This window comes from Thermobia domestica, chromosome 11 (assembly GCF_964235325.1).
Source record: "Thermobia domestica chromosome 11, izTheDome1.hap1.1, whole genome shotgun sequence".
NCBI lineage: Eukaryota > Metazoa > Arthropoda > Insecta > Zygentoma > Lepismatidae > Thermobia > Thermobia domestica.
In genome coordinates this window covers 49436697-49457608 of record NC_137464.1, presented here as the reverse complement: position 1 = coordinate 49457608, position 20912 = coordinate 49436697, and the positions used below count along the sequence as shown (strand labels likewise).

General features: G+C 33.4%; 1 protein-coding gene across 1 annotated transcript in view; it reads right to left on the bottom strand.

Annotated features, from left to right (window-relative positions):
* Positions 1–6628: 6628 nt before the first annotated feature.
* Positions 6629–20912, bottom strand: part of side-VI (sidestep VI transmembrane protein) — a 740122-nt gene continuing 725838 nt past the window's right edge. Inside the window, exons 14-15 of the mRNA XM_081732407.1 lie at positions 20675–20832; positions 6629–13641 (exon numbers count right to left, since the gene is read on the bottom strand). Of these exons, the coding sequence (XP_081588533.1) occupies positions 13429–13641; positions 20675–20832 (371 nt within the window). The 3' untranslated portion in view covers positions 6629–13428. The remainder of the gene's footprint in view (positions 13642–20674; positions 20833–20912) is intronic.

Here is a 20912-nt window from a genome sequence, read left to right as displayed (position 1 = left end):
AGAATGAATGGATATTAATTTAAAATTTGACTTCCTTTCATATATACGTATACAATTTTGAAAACTGTTTATTTTATATAAGTGTTCACAATTCTAAAACTTCATTGGTTACAAAAACAGGACGATATATATCCGTACAGCATTTAAAGTTTGACAGAAGATATGACTTTTGTTCTTGCTGCAAGTATTTGTAACATTCTTCACAAGTTTTGTATTTGGAATTAATATTTTACCACTATGACATCATAATAGGCGATAATTTTCATTTGCCTACTAACAAGGGAAGAGAGGGAGATTAGATATCGAAGTGGAAGATGGTTTATGTACCAATCGAAAGCACTAATGACTCCTATTACGAAACTGTAATAAAAGTTTTCCCAATGCATATACTGTGAGAGTTACATGAATATATAGGGTGTCCAGAAAGTCCATTGCAACCCTAGAAATCGCAAACGGTAGGACAGATGCCAAAACAGGAAAACAAGTATTTGATTATTTTAAAACTACAATGTATCAAAGCAAAAATTGTTCTCACACGGCCACCCGCAGAGTCTCAGGTGGGGTCCAACTCAAAAATTCCAAATGGTGACAGGATCAAGTAGCAAATCGTTGGAAAGCTGTTGGGAAATGAAAGAAGGCGAGACAAGTCTCGAATCTTTAAAATTACCATGTGCAAAATAGCAGCCAGTCAAAATGTCAGCTAAATCGTATTTGCAAAGTCTATGGCCTACATTTTCCCAATTTTTCCTGTTTAAATACGTTATCGATCCCAATATATAGCACTTCTAGAAAGCTTGTTTCATGCTGAAGAGAATGAACAGTGTTGATACGATAGCTATTTTACTGCGAGTGTACAATTTTCTTTATATTAACAGGATTAATGAGCCCTAGAGATTTTCTCCGTTGTCCATGGCACCTAATTTTTTGTGTATGAATATATCTTTATGTTTATCGAATGGACTAGGTATGATTCCGATGTCCGGATGACATGTTCATGTCCGTTCCTTGTGAGAACTAAATTTACATTAAATCTAGTCCTTCAGTCTGATAGAAATTAATTCACCATATAAATTTAAAATGCAGTTGAGATTCTATAAAGCTAAGTGGATATTTGTATGGTAAACACAGTTTTTGATTACCTGCTTTGTTGAGAGGAAAAGTTTAACAAAAAAATCCATGTTATGCAGAAAAAAACAAAGCAAAATAAATAAAGATTTATGGGAACAATAGTGCATGATAATTAGGACACCATAAAGTTTCTGGGAAGTGTGTACCCAAGGAACTCACAACTGACCAGGAATAACAGCGAGTCGCAGTGTCTAACCAGCTTCCCCAACGATATTTTGGACCAAACTCTGAGAACCAAGAAAACATAGATTCACCGCTACGAACCAGAGAGTAAGCATCATAGAATGGAATAGAAACATACACCATCTCCTATAAAAATTCCAGTAGTAGTCATACTGTAGGAAAGTGATAGTAACCATGGTTCGAGTTGTGAAAAATAAACGATCGTAACGGAGTATCTCCTACATGGTGAATCTAAGACTACTGCAAATTGTCGTGCTGCTCTGCAAAACAAACTAAAGCTACAATTAGTCAAAAGTGACGAAAGCTGTTGTATAAGAACGTGTTCGTCCTCTACGATAATGTTAGGCATCATACAGCAAGAACAATAATGGATATTATGCACCGGTTTAGCTTTGAGATCCTACCCCATCCTTTTGATTGCTCTGATCTGGCGCTATTGGATTACGAATCTTCAGCCCTTCGAAGGAGACGCTTATTGGTGATTAGTCCAAATTTGATGACGAGGTACAGCAGACAGTGCATGTGTGGCTTTGTAAGCAACTAAAAGCCTTTGTGGAAGAGGTACGGGCTGGTTACACGATACCAAAAATGCATTGTATCGTGTATGTGAAAAGGTGATATATGTAATTTTTCTTGTGTGGAAAGAAGGTGTTATGTGAAAGATGCTTTTATTTTTCGATTTACCTTTGCTGGGCTTAATGGTGGAAGTAAATGAGAAGAATCTTGCACTGGTGCAAAAATAAACGCAAATCACTGCTAAAGCAACTCAGTAAAAACGAAAAATTATAAGAAAATAATAGAAATAGTTGACCTAGAGAAAGAAAAAGAAGTTGATAATTGAAACAGTATACTTTAATATTGTGGTGGGGAAAGAAAAGAAAGGTATGTTGCAGGTAAATATACTTTAGCAAAAGGAATGAAACAGGAGACAGAATGATGAATTTTAGTCAAATATTACTCTCCAATTAGAATCATTTTATTCAAGCACTACAATGGAAGGGTACTAAGAAATTCTAAATAGATAAAGACATACATATAGAGTTTGTTATACAGGAAGACCCAAAATTAGTTTTGAAAACGATAAGGTTATTAGTTCAATCTCTTCCCTAGATCTTTGAAAATACTATTTACTCCCATCTTTCTGAAGTTTCTGCAAATACCTTTCTCCAACTTCTGAGTAAACAGTTCTCAAAATATCTTAGCAATAAGCTTTATCTAAGCATACATCTACTTATGAGCACGCAGCTCTTTACCCTTTACACTAAAGTTCTATTAAGCACCTAGCTTCTTTTTCTTCGAAACACTAGCTTCATTTAAACACCTTTGAACCTACCTACTTTGAACGCACAGCTCTTTTTCACCTGAACACCAAGTTCCTTATTGAGCACCAAGCTCCGACTCCAACACAGGCTTTATCCTTCGTAGCCTCGACCTTATTTAATAACTATCTGGCGAATCTAAATTACTTAACACTTTTCTCTTCCTATTTGGGTGCTACCGAACTAAGTTTGTGCATCTTTAATTTATTTGCAACATCACCTTCAGAGAAATTCTCTAAAGCCAATTCCCTACAATTATAAGAGCGTTATTGCTCCGTCTAAAGCAGGCTGTGTAAGTCTTACATCAAGGCCTTTAGCCTCTCAAAGGTTTTGTCTGACGGTGTCTTTGATCGGCAGATATCTCTCACCTGCTAGTATGCCTGTTTACCAATAACAGCTAAAAGAACCAGATTCGATGGTTTCAGGGGCAACACAGAATGTTCAAATATTTCCATGTACGATTGAATATGACCATTTTCTACATTAAACGGTTGAAATAGAGATGGGTTTGTCGTTTTTTTTTTTTTTTTTTTTTTTTTTTTTTTTAGCGTAAGTTAAATTACCAGTTTGTGCCAAACTATTGTTACGTAATGAAAGTCAAGTAAAAGTAACTGAACGTAGTTGAGTAGTAAAACAAGGTTCTACTAAAAGTAAGAAGAATGCGCAGAGCAAATTCTAAGCCTCTTATCTTTATTACCTTTCTTATTAGAGCCTACTCACAATATTCACGACTCTTTGCTGTTATTATATACAGCAGAAGAAAATACACACAACTAACTTCAACTGTATCTTGAAAGTGGATACGGTATATACTTGTAATCAATCCTAAATTTCATTTTAAACCAGACGACAACACTTCTTCACACACTAACTTACTAACAACTATTCCTTACAGAGAATTTGCCGACATCTTGCACTGAGAAAAGAAAATTGTAAATGCGTACTTAAAATCGTATGTTACATTTGTAAATCCTATAGTTTTTGGACTTAACGTACAGCAAACGTATAACTGAAAATGCATGTTTTATAATACCTTCTGTATAAGTGTTCCATCTGCACGTACTTCCCGTATGAAACAATATAGGCGTTCAAGATCGCACATACAAGTGGACGTATATAACATATAGCTGTCGAAGGTAACATACATATAAGTATGTAATATAAGGAAGACCGTTAGATATGAGACATCCTGCAACGGCATGATGTAACATCTAAGAAAAGTGCCTATGTAGCATACGGATAACGCATTCTCCGTACAGATTTCTGTACTAAGCAAGAGGATTCCGTACATCTGTACAATATATTGCTGTTCGGAGAACGGATTTTTCTCAGTGTGGAGAACTAAAGTGCTTTCAAAACTAGAAACAAATTGACAGCTCAAAAACACGTGCAGATTTGTTTTGAAGAAGGGAATCTACGTCACACAATTATTGCGGTCACTCAGCGAAGGTCGAATCATAAACGCCATTTTAGCAACAGTGGGTTGAGGGTTTCCTTGGAAACAGACCTCAACATTCGAATGTTGCCAATAAATAGTAAACACGTGTTTTCAGAATGAAAGAAGTGTCTTTCGTTTCTTTGTACTTGGAAGTGATTTTAAAGAAAAGCATCCCCTCCTTCCCAACATGCACAAACTGGGACGGCAAACATATCCTTTCATCCATTCCAAACAAACCAATATTTAGAAATTTTCTTTGTCGTCAAGACTCACAGGACAGTTCCAGCTGATGACTCACGATGCGCACGAAGTGGCAACAGCATACCACGTGCTTCTCCAAACATAAATTTGTTTCTAGTTTTGAAAACACTTCATATCTACATCCCACAAATAGTTTATAAAAAATCAAAGGAAATATATATAATGTTGATTAATTTAGAAAAGACTTTGGGGCTAATGATCTAAAATAAGATTCAGGAGTATCAAAAAGACTGGAACGTATAGAAGATTCAGACGCTTACTCTAACTTTAATGATTAATGGATAGAATAGTCCTAGAAATGACAGAAGGGTATTTGGAAGAAAGGCAACAAGAATGTTGCCTTTCAATATGTATGTAAGACTACATGTATTTTGCAATTAAAGAAGACAATTTAAACAAATATCAAAATTAAAACTTATTCGAACACTTGAGGAAAAAGTGAAGAATGCGAGGTGAAGCTACGAATAAATGTTAAAAGGACAAATAATGCTAACTGCAACGAAGAAAACTGCATCACGTAAATATTTAATGAAGAAGAAGTATAACAGCTCCTTTAGATGACAATATTAGTAAAGACCTGAAATGTGACTAAAAATAAAGATAGAAATAATTGAAGAATTCGTTACGAACATGGAAAGCGTATTTTGTGGATCATTAAATAAGAAGTCATGAAGTATTTCGAATGAAATTTGTACTGTACATTTTGGCATCATGGTACCACGAGAGGAAAAAAAAAAAACAATCATCAAAGGTCTACATGTGAAGATAGAAAAAAAGAAAATAATTAAATGGACAAAGCTAAAGCTAAAAGTAATTGAAAAAGTTTAGCCAAATTTGGGAGCCAAAAGTAATTTTAGATGTAAAAAGAAATAAAACTGATTAATATATTATTCGAGCAGATATTGTCTTATTCGGGATGTGACATTCCTTGAAGATGAAGAAGAAAGTGGACTAAGACTACTGCAGTTGTCGAACGACATTAAAAAGGGTAAATTCTTCTACAACAACATGAAAAGTTTAGAGAAATATCGTGATTTTACAATAGTTTTACTAGAAACCATTGTGTTATTATTATTATTATTATTATTATTATTATTATTATTATTTTTATTTATTTATTTATTTATTTATTTATTATTATTATTATTTTTTTTTTTTGAAGATCCTCATCTGCGCATGGTGTTATCGACTATCCGAAGAAATTCCAGCAAGTAATGTAAAATATTCTATCGCTTAAATGCATCTACACAGTTTCTCTTCTTTTGGTAAAATAAGAAACAAAATAATTATATTATTCTCTCTAGACAAATGTTAATTAGAAAACGATGTGTTCATTCTTTTGAGTTACATGATTTGTGAAAATGGTAAAATTGTTCGATAGCACAATACTAAAAGAAAGAAATGCATTACTATCATCACGGTCTATAAGTATAATATTAATTTAAAACCATGAATAGGTAGCAGATAATTGAAAAATCAAGAATTATATATAGTAGCTACAGTAAAATCTATATTAAGGTAATCAGCATTCAGCGAGAATTTGTCAGTGATTAAGTATTTGTTTAAGATTTTAAGTAAATACGAGGGTAAATCAAAAATTAACCACAATTTTGAAATAATTCGTCTTACATTGTTCATACTTATTTCTGTCCTCATGTATTTTATTGTTATGCTGTTGTAGTTATGCTATGTAGCCATAGTTTGATCCAAAATTCCGCCATTTTCCTTCCTTTTGTTGCAGATAAATCAGGGCTGCTCCTTTAGAAGTTTGAACCAAAGAGAAACAACGAGCTGGGATCCAGTTTTTAAGGTCAAAAGGTATATCAGGGGCCGCAATCCATCTAAGACTTTCGGCCTAATTTGGAAACAGCATCTTGCCGCAAGGGGGATGTCTACGAATGGATTGAAAATATTAAAAGATGGTCGAGAAGTGTTACGCAATTGCAAGTTGGATTGAGGCCGCTGATAGACCTTCTGACCACAAAAATCGATCATTGCTCGTTGTTCTTCTTTGGTGGAAACTTCTAATGGAGTGGCCATGATCTATAAAAGACAAATGGAGAAATTAGGATCAAACTTTCACAGCATGACCATAACAGCGTAACAATAAAATACACGAGGACAGAAGTCAGTATGAGCAATGCAAAATGGCGGATAATCTTTGACTTACTTTCGTAATTTAGCTACCACTAAAGATTGATTCGATTCGTATGGAGAGGACACAAGCACCTGGAAAAGAATACATATGTTTACATCTTATATAAGCAAAAACCAAATACAGAAATTAAAAGTAAAGATCATTATTTAACACAGCTTTATTCGATTTTATATGGAGCACGGTGGTACAGTTTTGTGGCACTTCACAATATTTTTTCCTTCTTTCCACAAGAAGACAAACGACGTCCAAATTGTCTTTGCCCCAGTATCTTGGACTTCTTGAGAAAAAAAAACTTCCAGGACACTTAAACACTGAATCTTCATTATTAATATTGGCAACAATACAATAGTTATTATTATCATTGTTGTTAGTTGTAGCAGTAGTAGTAGTAATATCTGTTTTGTTGTAAGTATAATTAATCATAAATGTAGCACCACCTGTAACACGTTCTGATTTGTTTTTCCTAATATTCACTGTAACCATTCGTACAAAATCAGTATTTTGTTTTCTTGAGAACCATGAAATTATTAACATTGCTTACAAAATATTATTCTTCAAAGGAGTTTCTTTTTTTTTAATTGAAATTACATTTACAATCTTTAATCACAATTATTGGTACACACTGGTGTTAGAAAACAAGAACATTCATACATTGTCATTCAAAAAGTTTCATTTATTAAAAAAAAACAAATGGAAACTAGAGATAGATGATTTTTAAACACACACACACACACACTTCCATATTTATACATTGTTATATTTACACAAATTACTCAATGGTATCACATATAAAATAGTTTATGTAAAATATATGAACTGTTTCCACTCTCCCGAAATACTAATCACTTATCATATCGGTAATGTTTATGTAGTAGATACGGAATCTTATCAAAATCAAAAAAAGAAAAACATCACCTAGAGAACGATCTTCAGTATGAAACAATATACACAAATATTGTAATTTCCTTTTAAAATTATACTTTATAATTAAAAGAAATTACTGAAGGTGTACTCAACTACAAAGGTTCATTACATAAAGCTTAAGTGGAAAAGAGAAAAAAAAACAACTAGATCTTCTTTCTAGGTTACTATAGGCCTTGTATTCTTATTTAAATACACATAGCTAAGATTTGTCCTTTTAGAAATGAGAACAAACTTGAGCTAAATTTTTTGGAGTATAGTGTACAGTATATCTTTTTCAATGAATTTTTTGTAGTGAAGATGTAAGTAAGCATTTGTAAGGATGTTTGTCATTTGTAAAAGAATGAAAAAGTCTACAAACCCAGCTATTTTGGATAATGTCTTTACAGTATTAGTTAACATTTCAATTTTTGCGTTTTTTACTAGGAACTCCTAAGTATGGATTTTTGAGCTGCTGTAAAGTTTATGGAAGATTTGTTACAAAATAAATATAAAAAGCAAAAAATGAAAAGAAAAGAAATATGAGTTTCACGTCCCACGTTTATGCCGCGTAACCTAAAGGAGACGGTGTTGATGAGAAATGAGTGAAATTGTGGAGCGAAGAAAATGGGAGAACCCCGAAGAAACCTACGCACACGGTGTTTGTCCACCACAAAGTTAACTTGGCGCGAGCAGGGATCGAAGAAGGGAACCCAAGCGCAAGAGGTGTACGCTCTACCACTGAGCCACCGCGGCCCTTATAAAAACCAAGTTCCGCATAAGAATTTACAAAATTTCTATTTTTTAATGAAAATATATTTTTCCTGTATTTGTGGACATTATATATTACCGTAACTATTATCAGAAATCATGAAAATGTATTTGGCTTATTAGCATGGAGAAGATAATAAAATTTCAAGAAATAAATTTGATTAAAAGAAAACTATACTGATGGTTTTGTAATCAACGAAACAAGATTTTGCTAAAGCTATCTTCTTCAAATATAATTAGTAATGCATGCATTATTCTTGAAGTCAAAATATAGAGTATTTATTGCTAAGACTTCCATATATTTCAAACTGTAGCAAACTATTTTATGTTTTATTTAGTTAATACATTTCTACATAAAATCCTAGAGAACGAAAACATAATTATGAACGAATAATGAATTTCAAAATTTCATACCAGCCTTTTTAAATAAATATAAATATATAAATATATCTAATATAAATATATATTTGATAATAATAAACTAAATGAAATATTCTAGCATATGAATCATAATGTTTTGGTATAATTTATTAACCAGTACGTTTCTTGTAATATTTCAAGTACCATGTGATATAAAAGAAACTTACAGTACGAATTTCAGAAATATTACAATTTCTTGATCTATTTCAAAGAGATAGGGAGATATATTTTTATTATTAAATATATATTTGTTGTGTTTTGTAATATACGCTCATGCAAGTTAGGAGGAAGTAAATAACGCTGATCACACATTTTCTTTTTACATAGTTTATTTAGTATTTGATATTCGTAAGACTGATTATAGTAAATAAGTATCGTATTTTTGCACAATTTCCTCTACTATTGGTATTTTAAAGAAACGTATTGAAAGGGAGTCAATAGAAAATCGACTTGTTTGGAAAGTAACCTAGAAAGAAATTATTAACAAAAGCTGAAATGTGAAAAAAGCTGAAATGTGACTAAAAGTGTAAAAATATTTAAATGAATACATAACTCTTCATAATTACAATTGTTTAAATAATTCTTAAGAAGAAGTGTCAGAAAATTAAAGACTAAACGTTGTAAGTACAAAAGAACATTTTGACAACATCTTTATAATTCTACAATTATAGATTAAGTATAAATATAACAAAATCAGAAAGTTGTTTATATTTTGATTTTGAAAATTGATTCAGATGTGCTTCACATTACTTTATTCTTTTTGCAAATACAAAATACCCTCAGTTTCCACGTAATTTCAAAACATATAAAAAAATTGTAAAGTTCCAGTTATGTTAACATTATAGATCACAATCACTCCGAAATAAAAAAAAATACAATCAAAGAGATTTTAAGTGTCTTTATAATTTAAAACTCATATAATGTTCCTTACGTTTTCTTTTCACAAAACAATTAATCAAATATTAACTCCAATAAATGTGTTTTTTTTTAAATATCTATAGCATCCACTTAAAAAAGAATCTCCAATAGGCACACATTTATCCGCACATCTTACCTTTTTTCATCATCTTTCAATACAGTATCTAAATATCAATGTTTTTTTTTTTTGTTTCTTTGAAAAGTTGATATACAGAGCGTGTTGTTTTTTTAAAATGTTTATATATATAAATCTGTATATCTATTTATAATTATATATAGATAGATAGATGTATATATGTATAAAATAAGAAACATGTACATGACTCGAATATTACAAATTCACATGGGCGGATATGCACCTATATATATAGTATTTATATCTTGACTACCTCAAGGAAACAATTACGAAACTCATTGTATTCAAAATCACAATTCACGTTGAAGAATATAGAGTAAAGAACTATCTCCTTTTTTCTTTAACTTGTAATCGAAGAAACATCACTTAAATTTATTTATCAATTCATTTTTCGTTTTTTATGTACTTTTTTTGTAAACCGTTATACAGATATTTTAAGTAGTTAGAAATCACTACACGCTTCCAAGAGAGGGAGGAAGAGATTAGTTTCACCATCACACTCACACTCAAACTTTTTTCATGCGTTAATTATGTACACAACATACATATAAACATATGTATATTTTTTATTTATTTATAATATAGTTGTTAGTCTGTTTGTCTTTTTCAAAATTTATTTCAAAAAAGAAAAGAAAAATCTTTTTCTGCTTTAAGTTTGTTTGATAATTCTTTTTATCGAAAGAGATTTACCCTCTTTCAATTGTTAAGGAAAGTGTTCTCTTTTTATTTTCTTAATTGTTGCACCATCAACACCATTAACGAAATAGAAACACGAAACTGGATCAACAAATAACAGCAATGAAAAATATGTTAAAACTGGAATTAAAATACTTTGATTTCATCATATCTTGGTATGATTAAGATGGACATGAAAAGCCTGCAATATTACAGTATATTGAAAACGTAATTTAGGGCTGTATCTCCCACTCTTCTATGTATTTATTTAGTTTTTTTTATATTGATAAAATTATTAGTTGGTAATGAGAGGAAGAACAAGGATGGCTAAAGAAGCCATTAAGAAGAAAAGAATAATTTATAGGCCATTAGAAATATGAAAATACATCAATAATGTTTTCTTTGAATGTTATACTGGATGATGATGGAAGTGGAATGATAAAAAAACTGAAAATATTTGAAATACAAGTATGGAGGAAAAGAAGAGAGAATGAAGTTAGTGGAGTAGAGACACAATGACGACATGCAACAAAAAAGCAAGGGAGAGATTGAACAATACTAGAAGTTGGTTTATAAAAAGGAACAAAAGGGAAACTAAACAGGTTAGGAGATTGTTTGAGCTATATTTGTTTTATTTGGGACGTGGTAGAAAATAACAGAAGGAAAATGTACAAGTGTGTTGCTTTTTACCAATGTACGTAAACATTAAGTAAATTTAATATTAAAGAAAACTATTGAAAAAGAGATTCACATAGGAAAGAGAAAATCTGTATATTTTGAGAAGAGTGGAGTGAATTAAGTTTGCAAATACTACTGTTAATGTAGAATCAAAGACGATCCTTAACATACGTAAGAAAATTTTGGAAATATTGTGAAAAGTACTAATTAAAATAAATGTAAGAAAATAAACAAAGAGAAATAAACTCTTGTTGGAGAGTTTCCAAAAATTTGATTATATATAATTCTGAAAGATATAAAATATGTACAAGAAGTAAAGGTAGAAATAGACGTGGTGAAAGAAGATATAAGAAAGAAAACTTATTTTGTGGTCCTTGAACAAAATGCTAAGAAGGAATTCATTAAATAAATTTTGTTTAAATTTGTGTAAACAAGGAAAGCATGGACGTTCCAAAGCTGGAAAGAACAACGACTGAAAGATTTTGAAATGTAAATATTGGGAAAAATAATTGAAAATGTAGCTTATTCGAAGAACAAAAGCAGTTATAACATCTTAAAATAGTTCGATAGAGAAGATAAATACAATGTAGAAAGTTATAATCGAAAAGACGGCGAGTTAAGATATTCTTTGAGGGAAAAAGAAGTTCAGAGAATATGAACAAACGTACATTAGGATGTATGAAAGGAAGAAAGAAGAATCTAATTGATGGAAGATATAAAAAAAGGAATTTAGTATATCCAAAAAGAGAAAAAAGAAAAGAAAGTGTAACGGGGAACTATGACCCATTGAAGTTTCTTAATTTCGTGACATACCAGTAGAAGAACAATATATTTAACGACATTTTTTTTGTATTAACATTGAATTTAAAGAGTCAATAAGTTTAAGGGAAACGAAGTATCAAGGTTAACAAAATATAACACTAAACGATAAAGCTATTGTAATAATTTTTTAAGTGGAAAAATATGCCACGAAAATCATAATATATCCAATGCAGCAAATTAAAATTTAGTTGATAACAAGAGTTCTATCACTTAAAGTTTAAATCTCTGTTAATTCAGATTAAGCAATTTTGTTTTAGTTTAACGTTACACAATCTTCACTTTGTTTCTTCTTTAAGTAAAGATTATTCTATCTAAGAATCTAAACCTGGTCTAACGATTAATGCGTAATTTAATAATGATTGCTCCAAATTAAAAAATTAGCAAAAATTTGGATTCAATTTAGAATTAAGGTCATATTTGGTCAACGACTATTTCTTTTAGTTCATACGGTAATTTTAACTTTCACATATGTACCAAAACATTAATTTTCTAATTTATCAGGCTGCGGAAAGAATAGTATATGTCAATAATAATTAAATAATTATTTCTGCATCTTACTACCTCTTAAATAAATGATAATCCATTAGTTAATGTATTAACTAGTATATCTAAGGTAGTTGTGGCTATTTCAAACATGGAGCTTGTAATTTAAAGAATAGAAACACGTAAGTAGAATACAGAAGATAGATGTCAATAAATGAAATTTTGCAAATATAAAAGAGAAGCAAGGTAAAAGAAAAGTGAGAAATTACAAATGTGTACTGCCTTTTTCGTTATAATTTTATCATCTTCTTTGATATAAACATAAGCGAGGTTTGCAATCACCATTGCGAGGTCAATTATCGAAATTAACTGAGAAACTTCAATGCAGGATGATTACATGATTAAAACACATCGTTTTGATGTGAACAAAGAACTGTTCAAATATCTTGACACATTTGCAAGATTTTTTCTACTCATAAACACACACACACAAATAGTTAGTATTTTGAATGTGGAGAATGAAAACCTAAAATAATTTCGTAATTTTGGGTGTAAACTGAAGTACATGGTTTCAAAACAACATGGCTGGTAGGTAAAGAAAATATACAATATTCATGACATATATTTCTCATTTATATTATGAAGATACTTTTCCTCTCCTAATTGTCTTTAGTTTACTTATTCATTAATGTTTTTTTTTTTTTCAGAAATCTTACTGCTTATAAATGAATAACAAACATGGTCATTGTAATTTTCCGATATCGTTTACGTATTTATAATACACAGGAAAATTAATTACACTGAAAGTATTAGTGAAACTATGTCATGTTCAAATCATCTATTAGACACTGCTAAATAATGAAATGCTAAATTCTTTGTTCTTGACAAATTAGACAAAATAGTAAAGTTAGACAGTAAGACAATCCACTATAGTTTAGTGAATGGTAATAAACCAATATTGCAGGCTTTCTATGTCCATGTTTAAAAATGGCAATGGTAGTATTTTTAATTTAGGAAATGATGGGGAAACAAGAGACCAAATACAGAAATGGCGGGGAATCAAAGGAGAACTTGTTGATCAGACGTTGGATTATCTTTTTTACATCAAAGAAAGAACGATGGTGATGGTTGCACTAAACTATACACAGCTTTCTTGTTGGCTGTTCATCAGAGGAGTTCTTACAGTCACAATTTCTCGTTGGCTAAGGTTACTATCTAAACTCGACATTCCTCTTCTCGAGTGATCTATTTGCGCATATATCGTTGGTTCTTCTTTCCTAGTTGGGGTTATTGCAGTCTCTGCTATTGGCGGTCGCACCAAACACAGTTCTGCGTACGTCACCTCTTCGACCTGAAAAATAGAAACAAATTGGCTTCAGATTTCCAGCTTGTGTCTGATTAAATAAGCAATAATTATTTTAGAAGTTCCAAATATTAATAATAACTATCCAATTCATGCTTTGGTAATTCAAAATAAAAGGGTGACTCAGTGGTAAAGTGCTTACCTCTGGTATGTGGGATCTCTGGTTATTTCCCGGCCAAGTAAGTTTGTAGTCGACAACATTGTGTACGTGGGTTTTCTGTGGGCATTCCCGTTTTCTCCCACTTTAAATTCCACAAATTCTTCCATCATCATTCATTTGCCTAAATTGTCATCTAACTTAGACTAAGGGGCTCAATTGCGAAAAGTTAAATATTTCATTTCATTTCATTTGGTAATTCAGAATATAAATAACATAAAATGCCTGAGAAAAGCACAATATTTTAACTAATTTAAATCATAGGGATAAAATTTGATGAACATCTTTAACTTGCAAGAATAAAATATGAACAATTCCGTTAATTCGCAAGGATGAAATTTGATGAACATATTTAGAAGGATAAAATTCACTGAGTTTCTTTAAATTGTATAGATAAAACTTGATGAACATATTTAAGCTTGTTGAGCACCTTTAACTCGCAAGGAGGAAATGATGCAGAAGGTTTTAGGTAAATAACGTATAGAAAAAAGTATTTGGAGTAGAAAATGATGATCGAGCAGATGAATGAAGAGGACTGAAAGATAGAGAACTACAAAAATGGAGGTGCCACTAAAAAAATGTGAAGGCAATTAAATCAAGAAGTTTCAGACAAGCGAAATACTTTTCTTGCTTAGACTATACGCGAATGATATGCATCGAGTTGTAATGGAGGAGAGGATTTTTTTTAAAAAAAAAAGCTTTGATTAGGCCAAGGGAACATAATTATCGGTGCATTATGGTGATGATGAAAACTCGAAGGCAAAACGCCATCAGGTTCCAGGGGTCGCCCTTTTTGTACCTAGTTACTCATACGATCTGTCAAAGGCTTCGACAACTCTGGAGTTAGGCAACTGTCAGGAGCCAAGGGCATTCCCCGGTGAGATCTGTATTTTTCGTCTATGCCTAAAATTATCATACTCTGATGAAAACATATCCACGAGGTACATATCAAAATTTTCATCGTTTTCCCATAACTACCGTAGCTATCAACTTTGTACTTATACAGGATGTTTCAGAGATAAAGGGAAATATTTTGGGAAATTGTAGTATGGATGATTCTAAGCAGAAAAGTTCATATGAATAAGGGAACGATTCACAACGCTTTAAGACTCACAGGTTGCGAACTATTTTTGATTTTGTTACTTATTGCTCACGCTGTATTTACTGTATATAGATGAGATTAGCGTATTTGAAAGGTGATGAAATGGTCTTTACGATGCTATGCAACGTGTGGCAGTGGTGTCCTTGGAAGAGAAGTTATTGAAAGAAATTTTGGAATTAATATTGTCATTCAATTCCCTCAAATATTGTTAAAATAGTCGTAGCTTTCCCAAAATTTTCTCAATAATTTATTTTTCAAGGACACCACTCCCACATGTTGCATATCATTCAAAAGGCCATTCTATTACCTTTAGAAAGCGCTATGTCTTACCTACATATAATAATTACAGAGTAAGCAATAATCAACATAATATCAAGAATGTTTCACAACCTGTAACCCTAAAACTGTTCAGAATTGGACTCATATTCATATAAACATTTTTTGCTTAGAATCAACCATACTAGCATTTCCTGAACTATTGCACTTTTCCCCCTAAAACACTGTATATTTCTGTCACTTTCCATCATAGTTCCCATCCACATCTACACACTATTGCAAACTTCGTATCGCATTATCAAAAGCGTCTAGACGTATTTTTGAGGAAAATATTTTTGCCACTATGGAATGTCAATTCCGAGAGCACTTCTGGCTTCAAAACTCTGGCTCGCAATGAATCCTTCAGTTTTGGAAACAGGCAGAGATCATTGGAGGATATTGCTTGGAATTAGAGTGGATGAGGGATCATTTCTGTGTTCTTATCCTGTTAAAAGCCTTCCTAGGTTTCTGGAATACTTTTCTCTCTTCATCCAGCTGTTGATGGACCTAACATGAACCAACTTAGGATAGCTTCAAGTGTCTGTCAAATTTACCTACATACAATTTGAGAATCCTCTAGATTACACACACACACACACACACACTATGTGTGTCATCCTGGAGTATATTCCTCAAATTGTATATAATATGTGTGTTATATGTGTTTGTGTGTGTGCAGCGGCGGATCAAAGATATGATCAAGGGAGGGGCTAAACCATATTTTGCCATTTTATCTAGTGTAAAGAATGATTGAAGCCCATTTTATCCAGTGTATACTTGAGCGTCAAGGGGAGTCTAAAGCCCTTATATCACCCCTTGGATCCGCCACAGTATATATAGTATATATATCCTCAAATAGAGGTAAAAGTGGATCTGAAAAGGTACCGCGGACGCACGCCGTCTCTCATGTCTACCTTTACCCATTGTAATTTTTTAGGAAGTGGGGGACGCCATGGTATTTTGTTGGAAGAGGAGTAGTGGCGTTTCCCACGTTCCCCCTCATTTTTAAACCTGTTCTCAACAGATAATCTTGTATCCTTCATAACCAAGCCCTCAACAGGAGTAATATTTTCTTCGGTGATTACATAAGTTAGGGTTCCAAATCTAGACAGATCTTCTGTTGCCTTCTCTCCTCCCCCCAGTAAATTAAGGGGCACACTTTCGCATAATTACAGAAATCTTCGAGTTTTACGTCCCACGTTATGCCGGTTAGCCTAAAGGAGACAGTGATGATGAGAAATGAATGAAATGATGGAATGAAGAAAGTGGGAGGAAACGGGAGAACCCCGACGAAATCCAAGCAAACGTGTTTGTTCACAACAAGGTTCACTTGGCGGAGGCTAGGATCGAACCCGGGACCTCAAGCACCAGAGATTAACGCTCTACCACTGAGCTATCGCGCCCCCCCCCATAATTACAGGTCATCAAGCACAATGTTCCCATAAACACTTTTCAACTGGCGATGAATATCGGCATTTTTTTTCAAAACATGTAGACAAATTCTATAAGACACCTCTAGCTGAAAGTAAGGCTTTTCTTCACAAATGAATTTATATTATAAACGAACACAGAAGCTTGAAATTTTAAACATCTAAGTCTTAGAGTCTACAATTAACTAACTAACTAACTAACTCTATGGCCCATGGATCCCGGAGGTTCAATGCCGCGTTCACAAAAGCTCCCCACTGACTTCTATCCTTAGCCAACTGGATCCAGTTTCTACTTTGTATTCCTATTTCTGCGAGATTCATCTTAACATTGTTCTCCCATCTGCGGCTAGGGCTTCCTAATTGTTGTTTTCCGGTTGGCTTTCCAGTTAAGATTTTGAAAGCGTTCCTACTTTCTTCCATCCTGGCTACATGACCTGCCCACCTGAGCCTCCTAGACTTGATGATAATGTTTGGTATACCATATAAATTATGTTGTTCTTCGTTATGAAAGTTCCGCCATTCCTCATTTCCGTTACTCTTGGGTCCGAATATCCGTCTCAGGATCTTGTTCTCAAATACTTTCAGTCTATGTTCTTCTCTCAGAGTAAGCGATCATGTTTCGCAACCATACAAAACAACAGGAATGATTATATATATATATATATATATATATATATATATATATATATATATATATATATATATATATATATATATATGAGCTTCAAATTCCTCGACAGAATTTGTGACGAGAAGAGATTTTGATCTGAATAATAAGACGAATTCCCTGCTTTTAGTCGACATTTAATTCCTTCGTGAATATGGTTTTCGTCTGTTAATATTGATCCTAGATAGTTGAAAGTATCCATTTATCAAAAGTATTATTCGATATTTTAACGCATCCATAATTTGCCGTATTACGATCCCGACGAACTTCCACGTATTTAGTTTTCTCTGCATTTACTTCTAAACTCATTTCGCTGCAAACGTTTAGTAAAATCTCTGCATTTCTTTCTATTGTTCTCCTATCATTCCCTGTTAAATTTACATCATCAGCATATGCCATAACCTGGTGAACCCCATTAGACTCTAGGCCCTGGTTGCTCTCTTTGATTTTCCTTATAGCGTTTTCCAGAACACAGTTAAATAATAATGACGACAACGCATCTCCTTGCTTCAGGCCATTTTCGACGTGAGAGTTCGTGGACAAAAATTTTGCTACACGGACTTTACTTTGGGATGCATTTAAACATATCTTAATTAATTTAATTATCTTTTTCAGTATTCCAAAATCTGTAAGAATGTTGTGCAATGCTTCTCTCCTAACCGAAAAAATGGAATGAATTTTTTTTAGTTTTACGTCCCACGGTTATGCCGGTTAGGCTAAAGGGGATGGTGACGATGAGAGATGAATGAAATGGTGGAATGAAGAAAGTGGGAGGAAACGGGAGAACCCCGAAAAAACCAACGCACACGGTGTTTGTCTACCACAAAGATCACTTGGCGGGAGCAGGGTTTGAACCCGAGACCCCAAGCACCAGAAGTGAACGCTCTACCACTGAACCACCGCGGCCCCCTCTGTCCTAACCGAGTCATAAGCCTCTCTTAAATCAATAAATAGTTGATGTACCGGGGTATTGTGTTTCCACTTCTTTTCGAGTATTTGTCGAATGGTAAATATTTGGTTGATAGTTGATTGATTTCGTCTAAATCAACATTGATAATCTCCAATAATTTTATCTGCATACGAAGTCAATCTTGCTAATAGAATGTTTGAGAGGAGTTTATATCACGTTGACAGAAGAGAAATGCCTCGATAATTTATTACAGTCAGTTTTGTCGCTTTTATTGTGAATTGGAACAATGGTGTACTTACATTAATTTATCCTTATTAATTTTGGAACTATGAAAGAACAAAACATAATTTTGGTATGCATGTAATATCTGTGACTTTAGATTGAGTTGGAATTTAGTGTCCTTTTCAGCAGCTGGGCCGAATGAGACGTGGAGCTATAGCTTAACATAAGATCCGGACCACGTGAGCTTCCATCGAGAACAGAACCCGAGTGCCTCGCGACGGATTAGGATTAGAAATTAGATTTCTGGACTTTGGGCATCTATGGCCATGTTAGACCTCGATGTATGAAGGATGACGTCCCTCGGCGATAACAGTATCAAGGAAATGTAAGGAAGAAACGAATGGGAAGGAAAGAAGCGGTGTTAGGCACCATCCAGGCATTTGCCTAGTATGAATGAGGAAAACCCAATAAAACCTCACTCAGGATGGCTGATATGAAAAAGTTTTTACACTTTTTCGACCGTGTGTTTCCACCGGAAATTGAACCCGGGACCACTCGCATTCTTGCACCCAAGACATGTACGTTAACCGTATATGTATGAGTTAGCTCTGACTGTGACTTTTGGTTGGTTGGATGGGACTTTAGCATCCCTTTCAATACGGATTCTACATGAGACGTGAATCTACAACTAAATGTGGAATCTGAACTACATGAGCTCTCGCTGGGAATCGAACTCGGCTCTCGTGCGCCAAAGACACATACATTAACCATTTTTCAAGTCTTGAGAGAGTTCGTCTGTCACTCTTGTTATTAATGGAAAATATGTCTTATTTCTAAGAGCTTAGAAGCAAACAAGTAAATGTAATAATTAAGTATATAATACGTAAAAGAAAAAAAAATTACGTTGGTGTGCCCTCATTGAAAAATGAAATATAATGCTTCTGTGTTGGAAATGTGGAGCAAACATTGGCAAAGAGCGAGACGTTGTTGTGGTCGGATGCTGGAGGAGGGGAAAGGAGGATAAGGTGATGTACAGAAATAACAAATTTTCCCCGTGTCACGTTAACAAGGATCCCCTGAGAGCAGGAGAAAAAAAGAGCCTGGATGAAAACCGCGGAAAGACGTGCCATTTCCTCATGGGGAATCCCCTATACGCAGCCTTTCTGCCACACGGAGATGCTATCCGTCTTCATTACGCTCGGGGAGCCCGGAGAACACTGTAGTCTCTCCTCTACCACGAATGAAGAAATGGCATTTTTTCTTTCTCTTTACCCTTTACATTGACTGAAGCCATGGTTTATTTGGTTTCGTTTTTATAGAAATATATATTACTGCAACAGCTACAGCAAACAAAAAACAAGGAGGACCGTGTTGGGACCGGAAATACTAGGATCTATGTCCTAAAGAATTCTAGAAATCATTCAGCCTTAGAGAGGCCATATTTTATGTCCCTGAAATCAGAAGTCGGATTGATGTAAACATTCATTTCTACCGAGTGCTCTGCGTGTAAGGTGTTGTGGTGGCTCAGTACTTGAACGTTCATTCCTGGTGTGTATGGGATCTCTGGTTTGATTGCAAATCTCACCAAATGGGCTTTTTGATGGACAAAGATGGATGGCTCTACCATATGTGCAACACTTGCATTTGCACGGGGCTGAAATTTTCTTGAGGCGGCGAAATCTGTCATAACTATATTATTTAAAGTAAATATTTCTTGTTAAAAAGATATTTCATGATGATGGTAGTTAAATTTACTCAGCTGACGTAGGACCTCCCAATTCTTTAGTGACAAAAATAATTTAAGCTATTATTTGTATATATTTGCAAGTTTATAGTAATTTCATGATATACCCATATACACACTATATTCTGGATTGTAGCTGCCCCCTGCAGTTTTCACCTTCTAGATCCACTTCTGGTCACTCGCACCAAAGTCGAGAGTGATAGCGATTACGCTACGCGGAACCACATCTACTTATTAGTATAGGTCTGTATGATTGATCTTTAACACTAATCATACTGTAGAATTTAAAGATCTAATGTTAATATCACAATCATGGTGACTCATACTTCATTATGGTATCGAGGTTGCATACGTTAAATTGAAATAGCATACCTTCTATACGTAACTCCATTATTTACACATTTTTGTTTTAACAACCCTGTATAAACAGTGTACTTGGCTAATTATAAAAAGTATTGAAACCTTTCAACTTACCGGATGAACGTTATATCTATTGTAATTCTTGAAATTTTCATATAGATCTCCATTCCTAGTAACGTTGTTTTTCCCCGTATGGTCCTCGTAGGGCAAATCTGTCGTTTGATTGTTCATACAAAGAGGTTGAGAGGCAGAAACCAGCTGGTAATCCGAATCTACAATAAACAAATAAATAAATGAATGTAAAAAGAGATGTTAACACTATTATTAATAATTTCGAGTGATTTCAAGTATA